Source organism: Aulonocara stuartgranti (assembly GCF_965226115.1).
Source record: "Aulonocara stuartgranti genome assembly, chromosome: 14".
Lineage (NCBI taxonomy): Eukaryota > Metazoa > Chordata > Actinopteri > Cichliformes > Cichlidae > Aulonocara > Aulonocara stuartgranti.
In genome coordinates, this window is record NC_138950.1 from 9,817,263 (window position 1) to 9,836,948 (window position 19,686).

Here is a 19,686-nt window from a genome sequence, read left to right on the forward strand (position 1 = left end):
CAAATTCCAGGACCACTCTTACTTACCTATTCCTTACATGCAGTCAGTACACACAGGGTAGTAATGGCGTGGACACATCGGTCGACGGCAGACATGGCACCTGTATCGCGTCTTCCTGTCCAAGCCTGTGGGGCAGTGTTACGAGTTCAAATTGGGGATGGACACAAGAGAAAAACCACAATAACAACACTGGTCCGGCCGGGTTGAGTCAAACGATGATTTTAATGCACACACGCGTGGGAGATGGACACTGTATGCAGACAGCCTCAGATCTCAAAATGGTGGAGCATTACTCAAACTCTTATAGCCTCTGGTGCCTCCACCTTATCATAAAAAGCCTAAACATTCACACTCAAAAGCCTAAACACTCACATGCTTTTCTCTCACACGACGCCTAAGCTACAACCTTGGCTCCCTGTTTATCTGCTCCTGCTGAGATGGGGCAGAAAACTCCAGTATACTCTCTCTTCTAATCAGACAAACAAGGCGATGACTTTCTGCGAACAGTATTTCTTATAACTCAGCAGTATAATGCATCATAAAACAATATCATTCATTCACAATAAATCAGCAGTCTACTTTAATGCAAATCAGTTTAACTAATGCAATAGTTGTCAGCTTCTTCTAATTCAGGAGAATAATGCAAACTAAAACTACATAATAATTCACAATCTTTAATTAGGGGTATAACATGGCATAAAATAATATTATAATCTAACAGCAGTCAGCACACCTCACTAAGGGACCACTGCTTTCTGCTGCCACTGGTCCTGCCTCACCTTCAAGAGTGCCAGGGGTAGGGATGTCGAGCACGCTACAGATCAGGACTCTGAGTTGACGTGACAGATTTGAAGAGGGGAACCTCTGCTCTGCCCATGGTTTGATGAGTGCCAATGCCAAAGCCTCCTCTGCATTTGGTTTTCACCTGTCTTCATTGCATTCTCATTGTGAATGATCCATGAGTTTATCACACCAGCATTGATCATGCCATAGAACAAAGGGGCCATCTCTTGGTTTTTCTTCCATAACCATAGTGAGCGCACATCTGGTCAAAAGTATCGACACCTCCCTTTGTTTTGTTGTAAAATTCAATCACTTCGGGCTTACGAGTGGGTCTTATGCTTGGTTGTGTATGCATGGATGACAGGAGCAGTACAACCTTCTTTTTTGAAGCTTTGTCAGGGAGGAAGGACACCAAGGTTAGTTCTTTGGTAAAAAGAAATGCACTGGAGCCTGGCACGTGATTTTCTTTAACTTTCATCACTTGTGGGATCTCCCTTTTGTTTGCTTTTATTGTTCCCACTAAGGTCATGCCACAGTTCTGCAGCAGATCAATCGCCAGTGGCACAGAAGTGAACCAATTATCAGTGGTCACATTCCTGTTTGTATGGTGATATTGTTTGGTCAGCTCCTTGGTGAAATGCTGGCCAAGACTTTGTCCATCCTGTCGTTGTGTTACAAGTTTCCCCAGGTATGGTATTCCTGTCAGCAGGTACTTGCTTTGGGAATCATTGGCAAGGACAAGCTTGATACCATATTTGGCAGGTTTGTTGGGGATGCACATTCTAAATGGACACCTCCCTCTAAATCCAAGCAACTGTTCATCTACAGTTATGTTTTGACTGGGCACATATAAGTTTTTACAGTTGTCAATGAATATTTGCCATATATTTCTAATGGGAGCAAATTTATCCATGGCCTGTCTTTCTTGCCGTGTGTCAGGGTCATCAAATCGGAGACAGCTAAGGAGGAATGAAAAGCGGCCCTCAGACATAGCAGCACGGTACACAGGTGCAGCAGTAGCAGGGTTCCACATTTCTTTAGTAGACAAATGGTTGTCCATCTGGCAACCACTAAAGATACAAATCCCTAGCATTGCACGCACCTCTGCTGGGGTTGTTCTCTGGAAAGTACCTGTTATCTTCCGATACTTCACAACTTCAGCATCAATACGGATGTTCGTCCATGTCACAATTTCGTCGATGATTTGCTCCTCAAAAAATAATGTGAAACACTTCTCAGGGGTGTCAGCATTTGATGCTTCTGGTGTTGGTCCTGGTGTAAAAGCAGGCATCGTGCAGCTGTCCTGGTAGCTGCCAATGTCTGAGGCCGAGAACTCCCCTGGAAACCAGAAGTACTCCTGTAAGACTTGTTTTGGAGTCTCACAATATAGGCCATGTCATCATTCACATGGCGGTGTCCTCTCCCCCTGTGACCCACATCAGGCGTGGCAGGGACCGCATCAGGCGTGGCAAGAACCACATCAGGTGTGGCAGGGGAAGTAAGATGGGCAGTAACCCTAGAGGCAAAAGGTCCTGAGGTGGGAATTTGCCTGGTGGTCAGTCTACTTGAATCACGATGTCGCATTTTTTTTCTCCGATGACTTGAAGTGCTAGGCTCAAAGCCATCACTATCACTGTCATCATCACCCGGTTTTGGAATGTAGTCCACGTCACTTTCGCTGTCATACATCTCTTCTGCTTCCACATGATCAACATCTTCATCACTGCTTTCCCTGAATAGAATCTCTTCTATTTCTTTTTGGGTGAAGTACTTCAGTGGTTTCCTTTTTGGCATTTTTTTCCCTAGAGGACTGCTAGAACTTCACCAGCTAGCTATCTTGCTAGGTATTTGCTGAAAGAAATAATGTGCACAGTTATCTAGCTAGCTTTTAGAAAAGAAAAAGAAATCTAATCAGCTAACAATTGCCAAGTTAAACAAACCTTACCTATGTGTTACTCACTAGCTGGGATGCCAGAAACACTAAACCTGCAACAGGGTGACAGCTGTAGTTGAAGAGGGACAGTAAATATGGTGAGCCTGAATGTTGTCACCCTTGAAATGCGGCAAGCTCGCCTGATTTTATACACTAACACTATCACCGGGTGAAATCCACCCAAAACCTACTTTATCCTCTATCACTATTGCCGGGTGAAATTCACCCAAACACATGCCTGTAGGAAAAAGCGGGATTTGGGGCAGGGAAACACCCACGCCTTCAAAGACAATGCTGAAACTACCCAGAGACCCACCACACTCAGACAAACGCAACATATTGAAAATTATGTAAATACATTTGCTCGGGTGAAAATCACCCAGCGATAGTGTTCTAGGGTTAAAAATGATAAACCCTGTCCAGCATGTTACTTAAAGAATATGGAATCATAACAGAGACGCTGTACACATATGTCTGTATTTAATTCTTTGTATGTCTACCTAAATACACAGTGACACATCATAAACATATACAGCAATAGTTTAATAAGTTTCAACAATATACTGAGTCTATGTCTATAACATCACATACTATTTTATAATCATTACATCTTTATAATGAAAGCAAAAATTTAATTAGATTTTGCACATCTTAAAAATTAGATGACAGGATACTAATGAAGGCTTGACTTGAAAAACAAAACAAAGACAAGTTAAAAAATGTGTCTTGCCTACATGCAAATGTGTAACTGTGGTTACGGGTTCAAGGCAACAGCTTCAACAAAAACCATCCTGATATGTCTAATTACTAATATGTACTAAAGTAGGAATATGTATGTATTTTCAATGATAGCAAAATTTGATTGATTTCATACAACCTATGTTTAATATTGTGGGTAAACAGCATACTTTTACACTTTTACAGATTTTGAGCATTACACCTTAAAAGAGAAGTAACATTTTTCAGTACAATTCGCCATAATTATGTACAAAATATATGTACATAAAATAACATTGTGAAAAGCGAGTAGTCTACTTTCATAAAAGTGTCTGAGAAAGAGATATCCTGATTTTGGCTTATCGACTTATTTCTCAGAGTTACATATTAAAGGGCAAGCTTTATCTCTAATCCGATTTTAGTTTTCTTCAGCCTCTTCATCAGCATGTGTTTAATGTCGCGAGTCTTGAAACAGTATATGACTGGATTAACAGCAGCAGGAAAAAGACTGTACAGCAATATCAACCCAATGCGGACATCTAAACTGAAAGAAAATCCAAAAGCATTAGCCACATAAACAAAACATCTGGGTAGATAAAAAAGACATGTGATAAATATTTGTGAAGTACAAGTGGATAAGGTTCTTTTGCGCCCTGCAGAACTGGACATTTTCATAATAACCACAATAATAGAAATGTAGGAAAACAAAATGAATGCAAGAGGAAGCAAAAGACAAAACATGGCTAAACAGAGTGAAGTGACTACAACAATTCTAACATCGTCTCCACAAGCCTGGCTTACTATGGATATGTGGTCACAGTAGCACTGAACAATGATGTTTGATTTACAGAAAGGTAAAGTTAGGGCATGGAGTACAACAGCTATCATCAAAGGCAGAGGTATGAACCAAGCAAACCCACACAACACAGATATGACACTGTTTGTAATTAGAACAGGGTAACGAAGAGGAATACATATTGCAACAAATCGATCAAGAGCCATTACCAGCAAGATGAAAGATGTTACTGATCCCAAATAATGAACAAAGAACATTTGCGTAAAACAGCCATAAAATGAAATAACACTATTGTCAAACCAATATTTTGACATGATTTTTGGCAGTGTCACAGTGCCAAATGTCAAGTCATTCAGGGCCAGGTGACAAAAGACCAGATATGTTGGCTTTTGCAGGGACTTTTCATAGGCAACAAATGATAAAATGAAAATGTTCCCCAATGCAATTGCTAGGTAAACAAAAAAAAGAAAAGTTGATATGGGTCCATAATACTGTGGTGAAAGTCCAGGAAATCCAAGGATGAAGAAGCTTTTCATCCTTGTTACATTGGTGATCATAATTTCAGTAACAAATTTGATTAGAGCTTTGAAATATTGATATGAGAATATACTACTAACATGCACTATAACATTTATACATTAATCATTTTTCAGAAATCATTAAAAAAAAACCTATTTAAAAGGTGGTCTTAGAAAAAAGCAATTAATTAGATGATCTCTGTTACATACTTTGAGTATGGCTTTTGCTTCTGATTGCAGCTCTATATTCAAAAGAGTGTCTGGGTGGTAGGCAGCATCCATCTTTTATGAGGTCTGACCTGTTGTATCCTCAATGGACACCCTTCAGCACATCCTTCTCTCTTCCTGCTAAGCTAGCTTGTAATAAATTATTCTTGGTCAAAAAGTGCTGTTCCCTGAAGATTTGGCAGTGCATTGGCTGCAAAATTCCATGCCAATAACTGAAGTCTGGAGAAACGAGTACTAAACAAGAGTGTACATAAGTAAAGTAAGTCAGTAAAATTTTATTTATATAGCACCTTTCAAGATAAAATCACAAAGTGCTTCACCAAAGCTAAAACATAAAAACAAAAATCAGCCAAAGGCAAGTTTAAAAAGATGAGTTTTTAGCTGTTTTTTAAAAGAGGTGAGTGAGTCCACAGATCTCAAACTCAATAGGAGAGAGTTCCAAAGTCTGGGGGCCATAGTTACAAAAGCTCTGTCACCTTTTGTTTTCAGCCTCGTGTGCTGGACAACAAGCAAGCCCTCATCACATGACCTCAGGGGCCTGCTGGGGATGTAAGGATGTAAAAGATCACTGACGTATTTTGGTGCTTGTCCATGCAGAGTCCTGAATGTCAAAATCATAATCTTAAAGTGGACTCTGAATTTTATGGGGAGCCAGTGCAGCTGGATCAGCAGGGGTGGGGCATGGGAGTACTTGATAGACTTGGTCAAAGCCTTGCGGCAGCATTCTGAACATCCTGCTGATGTTCCAAGGAGGTATTACATAAACAGGTGAACAAGGAATTACAAGAGTCCAAATGAGAGGAAACAAATGCATGAATGATCATTTTCAGTTCAAAGCATGAAACAATAGGACTCAGCTTCGCAATGTTTCTTAAATGGTAAAAACAGGAGCGGACCAGAGATTTAACATGAGCGTCCAATGTCAGAGCTGGGTCAAAAGTAACACCAAGATTCCTAATAGAAGATTTTGCAAATAAACCAAGAGAGCCTAAAGATAGAAAGACGATGATTATTAAAAAGGTTTTATAATAAATCAACATTGTTATAGGAATGTAAAAATAAATTAACAACATCAGAAAATCAAAAAATCACCTTCCATGGCTCTAAAACATTGGAAGCATCAGTGCCTATCAGTAGCTCCACCTCTGCATCAATGTCGTGAAGTTTAACAGGTTTAAGATGAGGCCACTGATCAATGTTGCCTTGCTGGGGAATATTGACTGTAGAAACTGGCATGGTCTTTTGAGTCAAAACATCTGGCAGCGGCATGAAATCATTTGCTTCCAAACCAGACAGAACTTGTGCACTAACAATCCTATCTTGACTCATTATTCTCAAAAGGATATTGGTCTTTTTACCTTTTAGATTCAGTCTTTTTGCCAGGGTTTCTGTACAGAATGTACCTGAACTTCAAGGATCCAGGATTTCTTTTGTTTGACAGACCAAACATCCCACAATTAAAAGTCCACAAGCCACTGCTGCACTGAGATAATATTTCGTACGCAGGCAAAAGAAGTCCACTGTCCAAACTTGAAAGTTGCGTTTTTATGATTTATTTTATCCAGTTTGGCAAGCAATAACAAGATCCATTTTTGTTACTTCCTGCTGCTTCTCCTGCTCTGGTAAAAAAAAAATACATAGGCCCACCCCAGTGCATGCTGGTCCTATACCTGTCTCTTTATTTATAGAAACAAAATGGCCCTAGAGCTCTTAGTGTCCAGTCCAGCATGTTACTTAAAGAATATGGATTCATAACAGAGACGCTGTACACATATGTCTGTATTTAATTCTTTGTATGCCTACTTAAATACACAGTGACACATCATAAACATATACACCAATAGTTTGATCAGTTTCAACAATATGCTGAGTCTATGTCTGTAACATCACATACTATTTTATAATCATTACATCTTTATAATGAAAGCAAAAATTTAATTAGATTTTGCACATCTTAAAAATTAGATGACAGGATACTAATGAAGGCTTGACTTGAAAAACAAAACAAAGACAAGTTAAAAAATGTGTCTTGCCTACATGCAAATGTGTAACTGTGGTTACGGGTTCAAGGCAACAGCTTCAACAAAAACCATCCTGATATGTCTAATTACTAATATGTACTAAAGTAGGAATATGTATGTATTTTCAATGATAGCAAAATTTGATTGATTTCATACAACCTATGTTTAATATTGTGGGTAAACAGCATACTTTTACACTTTTACAGATTTTGAGCATTACACCTTACAAGAGAAGTAACATTTTTCAGTACAATTTGCCATAATATGTATGAAATATACACATAAATTAAAAAAAAAACAAGAGTGGAATCCATGTTTGGGAGGAAAAATACTGAAAAGGGGCTACATTGTGAAAATCATCACGTCTTTACTCTCATAAGTGTCTGAGAAAGAGATATCCTGCTTCTGACTTAACGATTCACTTTTCAGAGTTACATATTAAGGTGAAAGCTTTATCTCTAATTCAATTTTAGTTTTCTTCAGCCTCTTCATCAGCATGTGTTTAATGTCGCGAGTCTTGAAACAGTATATGACTGGATTAACAGCAGCAGGAAAAAGACTGTACAGCAATATCAACCCAATGCGGACATCTAAACTGAAAGAAAATCCAACAGCATAAGTCACATAAACAAAACATCTGGGTAGATAAAAAAGACATGTGATAAATATTTGTGAAGTACAAGTGGATAAGGTTCTTTTGCACCCTGCAGAACTGGACATTTTCATAATAACCACAATAATAGAAATGTAGGAAAACAAAATGAATGCAAGAGGAAGCAAAAGACAAAACATGGCTAAACAGAGTGAAGTGACTACAAAAATTCTAACATCGTCTCCACAAGCCTGGCTTATTATGGATATGTTGTCACAGTAGCACTGAACAATGATGTTTGATTTGCAGAAAGGTAAAGTTAGGGCATGGAGTACAACAGCTATCATCAAAGGCAGAGGTATGAACCAAGCAAACCCACACAACACAGATATGACACTGTTTGTAATTAGAACAGGGTAACGAAGAGGAATACATATTGCAACAAATCGATCAAGAGCCATTACCAGCAAGATGAAAGATGTTACTGATCCCAAATAATGAACAAAGAACATTTGCGTAAAACAGCCATAAAATGAAATAACACTATTGTCAAACCAATATTTTGACATGATTTTTGGCAGTGTCACAGTGCCAAATGTCAAGTCATTCAGGGCCAGGTGACAAAAGACCAGATATGTTGGCTTTTGCAGGGACTTTTCATAGGCAACAAATGATAAAATGAAAATGTTCCCCAATGCAATTGCTAGGTAAACAAAAAAAAGAAAAGTTGATATGGGTCCATAATACTGTGGTGAAAGTCCAGGAAATCCAAGGATGAAGAAGCTTTTCATCCTTGTTACATTGGTGATCATAATTTCAGTAACAAATTTGATTAGAGCTTTGAAATATTGATATGAGAATATACTACTAACATGCACTATAACATTTATACATTAATCATTTTCCAGAAATCATTAAAAAAAGCTATTTAAAAGGTGGTCTTAGAAAAAAGCAATTAATTAGATGATCTCTGTTACATACTTTGAGTATGGCTTTTGCTTCTGATTGCAGCTCTATATTCAAAAGAGTGTCTGGGTGGTAGGCAGCATCCATCTTTTATGAGGTCTGACCTGTTGTATCCTCAATGGACACCCTTTAGCACACCCTTCTCTCTTCCTGCTAAGCTAGCTTGTGATAAATTATTCTTGGTCAAAAAGTGCTGTTCCCTGAAGATTTGGCAGTGCATTGGCTGCAAAATTCCATGCCAATAACTGAAGTCTGGAGAAACGAGTACTAAACAAGAGTGTACATAAGTAAAGTAAGTCAGTAAAATTTTATTTATATAGCACCTTTCAAGATAAAATCACAAAGTGCTTCACCAAAGCTAAAACATAAAAACAAAAATCAGCCAAAGGCAAGTTTAAAAAGATGAGTTTTTAGCTGTTTTTTAAAAGAGGTGAGTGAGTCCACAGATCTCAAACTCAATAGGAGAGAGTTCCAAAGTCTGGGGGCCATAGTTACAAAAGCTCTGTCACCTTTTGTTTTCAGCCTCGTGTGCTGGACAACAAGCAAGCCCTCATCACATGACCTCAGGGGCCTGCTGGGGATGTAAGGATGTAAAAGATCACTGATGTCCTCAGAACTAATAAAATCACTGGTTAATCCTTGTCAGGGTTTCTGGGTCGTTGACCCAGTATTTTCAGTTCATGTTCACTGTTTATCTACTGCCTGTTCCACTTCCTGTTTTATTGTGTTAGCCTTGGTCTGTGTGCATTATGTTCAGTCCTCTTCCCATTTATCATTAGTTCATTATGTTCAGCTGTGTACTCACTGGTCTCTCATTATCATCATTATCATCAGTCTGTGTATTTAAGCCCTCTGTTTCTACTCGTTCACTGTCGTGTCATTGATGTTGATGTTATGTTGTCCTTCCCGTGTGTTCCCTCAGTTCAGTCAGCCATTCAGTTGTCCAGCCAGTCAGTGTCCGTTCACCCTCTGTTCATCCACTCCTTAAAATAAACCTTCACCAGTCTTCACCTACCTGCGAGTCCTGCATTTGGGTTCCTTCTTCCTCACCTCCACACAACACCTGACAATCCTAAGGTAAAAACAAGGTCCAGTGTGTGTCCTTTGGTGTGTGTAGGGCCAGACACATTCTGTGTAAAATGAAAATAATCCATGACGCCAAGGAAACTTCTGGCAAAGAGGTCAGAGTCATCCTCAATGTGTATATTAAAATCCCTGACTATAACCAGTTTGGACAGCTTCAAAGTGGAGGATAAAAAGTCAATGAACTCCTTTAAAAATTGACCATTTATGCCAGGTGAGCACTACAGTGTCCTCTCTCGAGAGCGGGAGAGGGATAGGCCCTGACCGTCGACACTCCCGGCCCCTGGGCCAGGGACAGGGAGGTGTCAGAAGAGGTGGGTCCAGGTGCTGCCTACATGTCCAGCAGCAACCATGGAGCTTGTCTGGGGTCCACCCATGTGGCATGTGACAGTGACGCAGCAATCACGGCCGTGAATCTAAAAGAAGTCCTGGTTTTCATTGACGATCTCATTGTTTTTGCACCAACTCTTGAGGAACATGAAGCTCGCCTGATGAAAGTTCTCACCAGACTCAAAGATTTTGGCTTGAAGCTTTCACTTGAGAAATGCGTGTTCTTCCAGACATCTGTGAAGTATCTGGGCCATGTAGTGTCCCAGGCTGGTGTTGAAACTGATCCGGACAAGATTTCCACACTCACTTCTTGGCCAGTGCCAAAAAACTTGAAGGAATTAAGATCTTTCCTTGTTTTTGCTGGGTACTACAGACGTTTTGTCCAGGGATATTCAGCCATTGTCAAGCCGTTGCATGATCTCACTGCTGGTTATCCACCTTCCCAGAGGAAACTGAGACAAACTGTAAAGCCAGAGAATTACCTCAACCCCAAAGAGCCATTTGGAGGACGATGGACGCAAATGTGTCAACAAGCTTTTGAGTCCATTATTGACAAACTCACTTCTGCCCCAGTTCTGGCATTTGCTGATCCCAGAAAACCATACACACTCCACACTGATGCCAGTGCCACAGATCTTGGTGCGGTGCTGTATCAAGAGCAGGATGGAAAAAACAGAGTCGTAGCATATGCCAGCAGAGGTCTTTCCCGGAGTGAGTCAAAGTATCCCGCCCACAAATTGGAGTTTCTTGCTTTGAAATGGGCGGTGACTGAAAAATTCCACGACTATCTTTATGGTGCTCAGTTTACAGTTGTGACAGACAGCAACCCATTAACATACCTCTTATCATCAGCAAAACTTGACGCTACCGGTTACAGATGGCTTTCAGCGTTGTCCACTTTCACCTTCAAATTAATCTACAGAGCAGGAAAGCAGAACGCGGATGCTGATGGTTTGTCTCGCCGACCTCATGGTGAACTGTCTGATGATCCTCTGTCACAGAAAGAACGTGAGCGAATCTGGAGATTTGCATGGCAACATCTCAATGAACCAGATCATGTCTCTATTGACCAGCATACCATCAAAGCAGTTTGTGACCGTCATCTGGTGTACAGTTCAAGCACTGATCCTGATCTTGCTCTGGTGTTATCCATGTCTGTCAATGTCAACAGTCTGCCTGACAGTTTCACGGACGACATCCAGTTCACCTCCATGGTACTCCCCCAAATCTCAACAGCTGACCTTGCAGCCAAACAACGCCTTGACCCTGTCATCCGGCATGTCATAGCTCAGGTTGAGCGAGGAGAGTCCCCACCGCCATTCCTGAGGGAAGAACTTCCCGATTTACCTCTATTACTGCGAGAAGTAAATAAACTGGAGCTCCATAACACCCTTCTCGTCAGGAAGAGACAAGTGGGAAGTGACTTCACATACCAGCTAGTGCTACCTGAGGAATATCGACCAGTTGTACTACACCACCTACATGATCAAATGGGTCACATGGGAATTGACAGAACGCTGGACTTGGTCCGTTCCCGGTTTTATTGGCCTAAGATGACGAGTGATGTGGTCAATAAAATAAGACACTGCGAAAGATGCGTGAGACGCAAATCTCCATCTGAACGAGCCACACCTCTGGTCAATATCAAAACCTCTCATCCCATGGAACTGGTGTGTATGGATTTTCTCTCTGTGGAACCAGATCGTGGAGTCAAAGTCATAACTGACCATTTCACAAAATATGCCATTGCTGTGCCAACACCAAACCAGAAAGCCAGGACTGTTGCCAAATGTTTATGGGACAACTTTCTTGTGCATTATGGTATCCCAGAACGCTTGCACAGTGACCAAGGCCCTGACTTTGAATCCAGAATCATCCGAGAGCTTTGTGAAATGGCTGGGATCCACAAAATAAGAACCACTCCATACCATCCAAGAAGCAATCCTGTTGAACGGTTTAACCGAACATTACTGGATATGCTAGGAACACTCACAGCTCAACAGAAATCCCATTGGAAAGATTTTGTAAAACCCCTGGTGCATGCATACAATTGCACAAGAAATGATGTTACAGGTTTTTCACCATATGAGCTTATGTTTGGCCGCCAACCTCGCTTACCGGTCGACTTGGCCTTTGGACTACCCCTTGCCAAAGAAGGATCAACATCCCACACACAATATGTGGAAAAACTAAAGTCCCACCTAGAAGAAAGTTACAAGCTGGCCATCGAAAGCTCAGAAAAGGTGATGAAACGTAACAAAAACAGATTTGATAAAAATGTCACTGCATCACAGCTGAATGTTGGAGACAGAGTTCTTGTGAGGAACGTGTGGCTAAGAGGCAAACACAAGCTTGCAGATAAATGGGAGTCATCTGTGTACATTGTAGTGAAGAAAGCCGGCACTCTTCCTGTGTATACAGTTCGACCCGAAGGCCAAGACAAGCCCCTGAGAACTTTACATCGAGACCTCCTACTGCCCTGTGGGTATTTACCACCTGAAAAGGAAAGGCTTACTAAGCAGAAGAGAAAAATGCCTGTCTTACCCATGTCTCCTGTATGTGCTGATGCTGATGACAATGACGAAGAGGAACTCGTCTCATACCTACCTATTCCTTTCTCTGCTGAACCAGTCACCTTCACAACAACCATTGACTTACCCAATACTGCGCAACCTGTTCCACTTATCAACCAGCCAGATGTCCCTGTAGTATTGGCTACAGAGGAAGAGAATGCTATTCTCTCAGAGGAACCTGTACCTATTGAAGAGGAACAAGTTATTGCTAACGGAACCTTGGAAGCTGGCTTTGAGCCAGTTGACCTTGCAGAAACTTCACACGATGAAGAAAGTCTGTCTTGTGATTCAGAAGCATCCAGAAATAACTTGTCACAACACTCACCTACTGAATCATAGCCTCTCAGTCCTGAGGCAGAACCACCCTTGAGGCATTCAACCCGCACCAGGAATCCTCCTGATCGGCTGCAATACATCAAGCCTGGTAAGCCTCTGTTAAAGAGCGTTCAGACCTTTCTCCATGGGTTAAGTTCTGTCTTCTCCTTCGCTCTTCAAGATGATGAAGAAGAGGAGACAATGCCTTCACACCTCAGCCAACCAGTCATTCGCTGCCAGCCTAGTCCATGTACGAGGACGTCCATGAGATTAGGGGGGGAGAGTGTAACCACGGTAACTTCTGACCCCACTTCCGCCAGTCCCTTTATTGTGGCGGGAATGAACCCTGTATAAGTTCCGGGTCAATCAGCTGCATGTCCCTGCTCCTCTGGCTGCTGTTGTCCCTGTGGTTGGCGTACTTGTCAGATATCGACAAATTTTACACTAGACCAGTTGACAGCGTGCAATAACCCGGCCGATTCATTCATCTTTACACTACCTCACAATCGACTCAACGGTGAGTTATTTGTTTGTTTTGTTTTGTCACAATTAATGAAAATGCGGAGCCGCGATCGCACATCCGAAATCGCCGGTAAGCTAATGCTAGGCTAGCAACAGTAAGTGCAATTACTAGTTTTATTTATTGAATATTGTTGTTTTTGTTTATTCCATTATGGCCGAATGTTGACTTAATGTATCTAGAGTTAACGAGTGATTTAATTTTTGTAGTTTTGTCCGTTTTGGATGTTTTTTGTTACTTTTCTGATGAAATGCCAAAATGGCCTATGAGATTTTGCATGGAGTTAAATTCCATTGAGATTATTGAATCTGTTGTGCAACACCTGTGATTAAATGAGTTTTGTAAATATATGTGAGTAACTTTGGATAATATTTATTAGCTTTATTGCTGATATACTTTGATGGGACCCATGAGAATGTTTTTCTATAATAGTATTTTGAATGAAATTCATTATAAGAGATGATGGTTTGTTGATTGTTGTATGAAACGTGGCATTACTTGTCTTTGTTATTTATGGATTTATGTATTTATTTTGTCACAGCAGTATAAAGAACTCTGCAACTGAGTTTTGAACAAACTGCAGCATGTCCAGGGCTTTAATAGGCAGACAAAACTGGACAGCTTTGCAGGAGTCCATGCTGGAGGTATAAGGCTGGAGTCTCAAGATGTTATTTAGATGAGAGTGGACAGTTGTAGAGAGAGATATTTAATATGAAATGCGAATTAATTCAGTGGTTATAATGGCTGTAGGATGTGATAGTGAGTGTTTGATTGTCTGTCTCTCTGTTATCCCTGTGATGGAGCGATGCCCTCTGCAGGGGTTGCTGCTATTTGCCTAGCGTCCCTGCAATGGTAAATTTGATGTGGTTAAAAAAATGTTAATAGAGCCCAAGTTCATGTTCTTATTCTGATTGAGGATTGATTTAAGACTTTCCCATAATGAAAGTGATACAAGTGCTAATAGAAGACAAACAATTCACAGCAGAAAAAGTCTGTGGAGGTGTCTGAAATTTATGGTGCTTTGGAATTAAAAACAAAGTCAGAATAACATTTACTAATCTATAATATGCCAATTTGCTTATCAGATAAAGAGAGACATGTATGATGCAAAGCTCTTTTCCTCAAATAACATATATGAACACTATATACTTTCCTTAAAGTTGCTTCAGGAATTTGTTTTGTTTTATTTTGTTTGTTTGTTTTTTCTGAAAGGGTTGAATTATGAATTCCTGACTGAGAGAGGTAATGCTGCACTAATGAATTAGACTAACTATTCACTTTAGCTAAAGTTATTAAGTTAGCTAAAGAGTTGGGATGCTGTAAGACATAAATAAAGCTAAACTACAAAGGTTTGGACACTGTTTTGCATGTTTCCCTACTGTAGGGGTCTCTGCAAGCATACAGGGCTCTAAGAGGGTACAAGATGACAACTTTGGAATTCTACTAGAAACAGTCGAGCATATTTGTTTGTCAAAGCTGAATCCAGGGCGTATTTAGCTAAAAGCTACAATAAGCATAAAAGTTACTGTATGGCTATCATTTGTTAACATGACGCTCGTTCTTATACATGTAATACATTTATTACCAACCTGAGAGTTTATCCGCTGGTCATTCGACATGACTTCTGAAGTCTTAATTCAGCTCAAGATGCTGTAGATTCCCATCAGTGACACTTTCGGTCCGCTAGTAAAACGTAGTTCTATTAATCTGCGCTCTGGTTCCGGTTCATACTCTTGAACCGGAACCGGATGCAAGTCACAGAGAACGGAATTTTGGAAATGAAATTGAATTGTAGAACTGAAACTGAATGGTGAGAAGTGAATCTGAAATTATTCGAGAACTAAATTTTTAAAGGATAAAATACAGTTTCAAAGCAAATGAATTCATTTTCAAACTATAAAATTGAAGTTCAATTTAGTGATGATAATTTTCAAACCAATAAATTGAATTTCAAATTAGGCTAATTCAAATTTAGTTTTTAAAAGCTTTTATTCAAGCTACAATTCAGATTCAGTCCGAATAATTCAAATTTAACTTATTCAAATTCAGTTTCTGATGGCACAGATTTCTGCCCATATAAATGACCGTCTTTCAGATGCTGTAGTTACCTCCACAGAGTCACCACCAGACTGGTGTTTGAAACTCCTTACGCAATTTCAAACACTTCAATTCAAGATTCCAAGAACACTGTGTTGATTTCTACTCTCAGAAGTCCTCACTTTATCTCAACTGTAGGTGTAAAAGGGATGGTGCTAAAGGGGGAATTTTAAATTTAATTGAAATTCAAATTTGAAATCATACACACATACATATATTAGCAAAATTTGTTATAAATGATGATTAAGCTGCATCATTATTTAAAACATAAAACATAAAAATATCGCAGTAAATAATAGAAATGATGCATTTTCCCCCTCTAATTTATTCAGTTGCATACCTGTTTAAAATGATTTAACAGACACTACAATTAATCCCTTCTATAATTACATTCCAATACAATTTCTCCTTAAAAAAATTATAAACAAAGTGAAGCATCCCAAAAACAGAAAAAGTAAAACATACACCTTAATATTATACAGCAAAGCTCTTGTTATTGTGGGGTTTTTAAATTAAAAAGCAAAACTAAAGAACTAAATGTTAAACAGCCAATTTGATTAACATAGAACTACTTTGTGCTCTGAGATTATTTTCTAGATTCAGTAGAAGCAATAAATAATTTAAGTCACATGCCAGGAAGTGTCGACTCTGTACCCTGCGAGAGATACCACTGAAAATCAACTATATAAAACTTTTCTATACACTAACCAAGCAAAAGACTCCTTAATGAAATACAAGAATCACTTTGGCTCCCCATTAGAATAGGATAATTTAAAGCATGTTAAGGTGATGTTTTTAACGAGTTACTAATAGCTGCAACCTGAGCTTTTTCTGGAACGATTCTTCTGCAGAATTGCTTCAACAAGCTTTCTCTCATGTCTTTTGCTCTTAAGCAGTATATGAGTGGATTGATCATTGGTGGGGCAAGGCTGTACAGCATGATGATCACTATTCGCACATCAGCACTAAATGTAATGCCAACATTTTGGGCTAAATATACAAAACATCTGGGTAAAAAATAAAGGGAGATTATAATCAGCTGAGTACTACAAGTGGACAATGATTTCATGCGGCTTTGCACATTTGCTATCTTATACACTGCTATAAGAATAGAGCCGTATGAGAAAATGATGAATGCCAGAGGCCCCAGTAGCACAACCATTGCAAATACAAAAGCAGGGATGGCATAAGGGGTCCTGTCAGTGCACGCAAGGACTGTTATACCAATATGGTCACAGAAGCAGTGAGTGATTATGTTTGAGGCACAGTAAGGAAGAGGATATGCTCTAATGACCATCATTAAAGGGGATGCCTTGGCAATAATCCATGCAGTAATACTAAGAATTAAAATATTCGATTTTGTAAGAATATGTGAATATCTGAGAGGATGGCAGATAGCCAAATATCTATCTAAAGCCATCTGAAAGAGAATGTATGCAACAGCTGTGCCAAAATAATGGACAAAGTACATTTGGATAAAACAGGCAGTAAATGAAATGCTTCCTGACTGAAACCAATATCTGCTTATGATCTTAGGTAAAGTGGTTGTGCTAAAGAGAATATCACATACACTCAGATTTAAAATGATAAAATACATTGGCTTATGGAGGCTGTGGTTGGTTGCAAATAAAAAAATAACCGTAGCATTTGCTATCAGAGTTATCAAATACACAAAAAACAATACAGCTGAGACAAGACCATAGTACTCTTGATGAAGTCCAGGGAATCCGGTAAGGACAAACTCCGTCACACTGCTATGATTTTCCACAGGCATGATGGAGGGGAGACGTCCTTAAAACACTAGTAAATATAATACTTTAGATAAAACACTTAAGGCTCATCATTTACATGATGACATTCAAACTCACAATAAAGTACAGCATCAAACCAATTCATTTAGATTCTTTTCACTGTACTGTTAACCCTATTGTACCATTTAATGCATTTATATTGCTAAGATTATAAATTATTGTTTTAATCCTTTTTGATTACTTATTTCTTTTAACAAAGGATTTCGATCCATGAATGTTTGTATACAACCAAAGCTTTTTTGTGTTAAATTTTAACAATATAAATTAACATAGTAATGATTTAGACTTTAATTAGCTCAGTTTATATATACCTTTCTCATACAGCCTTGGGGTAGACTCTGCTGACTTGTCTCCTGGTTCTCTGCTTAAAAAGACTTCTTGCACTATATGGCCTTGTGATGAAGGTGTGCTATTGGCCATTTTTCTATTCTCTGTGGATCAGTCAGTGCTCAATATTCAGTCAGTACATGAGAGCATCATTAATGGTATTTTTTAGTAAAGGAAAAAGTCCTTTACTACGGAGCCCCACAAGGGACATGGGAGAAAAAAAAATTATGATGAACTTTTGCGAGATCTCGCAAAACAAACTCGGGATCTTGTAAAAGTTTTGCAAGATCCCGAGTTTGTTTTGCGAGATCTCGCAAAAGTCAGTCTTAATTTTTTTTTTCTCCCATGTCCCTTGTGGGGCTCCGTACTTTACCAGTTACTCTTAAGATTAATTAAAAACTGTATACATGCTCAAAGTACTAATTGTGTGACATGCTTAAGTAAAAAAACGTATATTTTAGGTATTTATATGTGTATCTATTTACATTTGGTGTCATTCAGCTTTTTGGACTTCAATAAAGATTATGCATAATTATTTAGTAGAAGTTGTCATGGTCCTGGGTCTGTGATCTGGGGATCATGTGTTATTTTTTTGAGTTTAATGAATATTATGAGTTTTATTCGTCTTTCTTAATCATTTATGGTTGTGGTGTGATCTGCTCCTGGTTCCTCGTTTCCCTGTGTGTTGTCGTGTCAGTTTTGCTGCCCGATCAGGACTGGAGAGTCCCTGCCTTGGAGCCAGCCACACCTGCAATAATCACTCACCTGTTGCTGATCTGCCTAATCAAGGGGCTCTACTTAAGAGAGCAGTGGAGCAGCAGTTGGCATGGGATTGTTAAACTAGAAATACAGTTAGTGTGGAGCTTGTGTTTTCAATACTCTCTTGTTGGAATGGTTAACGTGTTTAGTTGGCCGGTGGATGGGACAGTACTCATTGTGGCATCTCTTGTTTCCAGGTTGATTACGGAAACGTGTGCAGGGAGCAGTACACAGTTGAACACAAGCACCAGGGAGGACGAAGCACTACCACGCATCACGGAGAGGAATCACCGCACGGGGAATTGGAAAAGCCCACACTGTGGATTGTTGGCACTTTTTTCTGTGTAAATAAACAAACTTTCTCCATTCTAAAAGTCCAGCATTTGGGTTCTCCTTCAGCCAACCTTGACAGAAATGAGCTAAATTTAGTCGTAAATAAGCTGAAAGCCATCTAGGATTGTTTTTGTTGTTGTTAGAAAATGATATTTCTTGCTTTGAAAGCACAGCGTTTGTTTACAGTGTTGGTCAAGTTAGTTGAAAAAAGTAATCAGTAACTAATTGCTAATTACTCCTCCAAAAAAGTACCCCATCACTTTACTGATTACTTATTTTCAAAAGTTCTTAGCTACTTAATTACATTTTAAAAACATGATACAAAACCTGATTACGTAATAAAGCAATAGAACTTTTAGCCCAGACCTTTCTACTTATTCTGCATAATCTATCATATAAAATGTAATCAAATGAAAAAGTCTCTTTTTAAAACTTGTTTTATTAGTTTTAATCTTTTAACGTTATGCACATTGCATCAAGCAAAAGTTATATGCAACAGTCTTTGACTTGAAGAAATTTGTTTAACATTTAAACCTATTTTCTGCATATTCCAGCATATAAAATAACATTTTTTGTTTTTACACTCACTCTTTCAAATAGATGCAAGTAAAACACAGCAGAAAATAAATAAAATCAAAGACTTAGTGGCACTAAGTCCTGTTGCTCATAATTCTATTTTCACCTGTTTAGCAGGAGTGGGGCATGTGGAGGTTTGCCCTGGTGCAGGTTTTTTTTTTTTTTTTTTGCTAACTTGTTGCCTTACAAAACATGTGATTTATTGCCTGTACTGTTTGGCAGTGTAGCAATCAGAACAGTTGTTTGAAGGTCAGAAAAAATGATCAACAGATTTATTTTCCCAACTGCACCATTACGGCTTTTACTATACTGGTCAACTTGACACAGTATTAATGATACACGCCATGTTTCGAGGCAGCAGTAAACTAATATAGTGTGCATTTGTAAGTACCTGTTTGTACACATGTG

General features: G+C 39.2%; 3 protein-coding genes and 1 long non-coding RNA gene across 4 annotated transcripts; all 4 read right to left on the reverse strand.

The window, feature by feature from the left end:
• Positions 1-3,820: 3,820 nt before the first annotated feature.
• LOC309688420 (olfactory receptor 52E8-like) lies at positions 3,821-5,046 on the reverse strand (the record flags this gene model as incomplete). The annotated part of the gene is made up of 1 exon (XM_082504135.1): positions 3,821-5,046. The coding sequence occupies exon 1, from the start codon at positions 4,784-4,786 to the stop codon at positions 3,821-3,823; it is 966 nt and encodes a 321-aa protein (XP_082360261.1). The 5' UTR covers positions 4,787-5,046.
• A 2,038-nt stretch (positions 5,047-7,084) lies between these two features.
• Positions 7,085-8,401, reverse strand: LOC309687797 (olfactory receptor 52E8-like). The gene has a single exon (XM_082502999.1). The coding sequence runs from the start codon at positions 8,398-8,400 to the stop codon at positions 7,435-7,437; it is 966 nt and encodes a 321-aa protein (XP_082359125.1). The 5' UTR covers position 8,401; the 3' UTR covers positions 7,085-7,434.
• Positions 8,402-12,638: 4,237 nt separating this feature from the next.
• Positions 12,639-15,043, reverse strand: LOC309687806. The gene is made up of 3 exons (XR_014270867.1): positions 14,965-15,043; positions 12,866-14,219; positions 12,639-12,724 (listed from the first exon to the last, which is right to left on the reverse strand). It is a non-coding gene; the product is annotated as an uncharacterized lncRNA (long non-coding RNA).
• Positions 15,044-16,253: 1,210 nt separating this feature from the next.
• Positions 16,254-17,354, reverse strand: LOC309686964 (olfactory receptor 2AT4-like; the record flags this gene model as incomplete). Its single annotated transcript, XM_082501635.1, has 1 exon — positions 16,254-17,354. Exon 1 carries the CDS (start codon positions 17,244-17,246, stop codon positions 16,254-16,256), a length of 993 nt encoding a protein of 330 aa, XP_082357761.1. The 5' UTR covers positions 17,247-17,354.
• Positions 17,355-19,686: the final 2,332 nt, after the last annotated feature.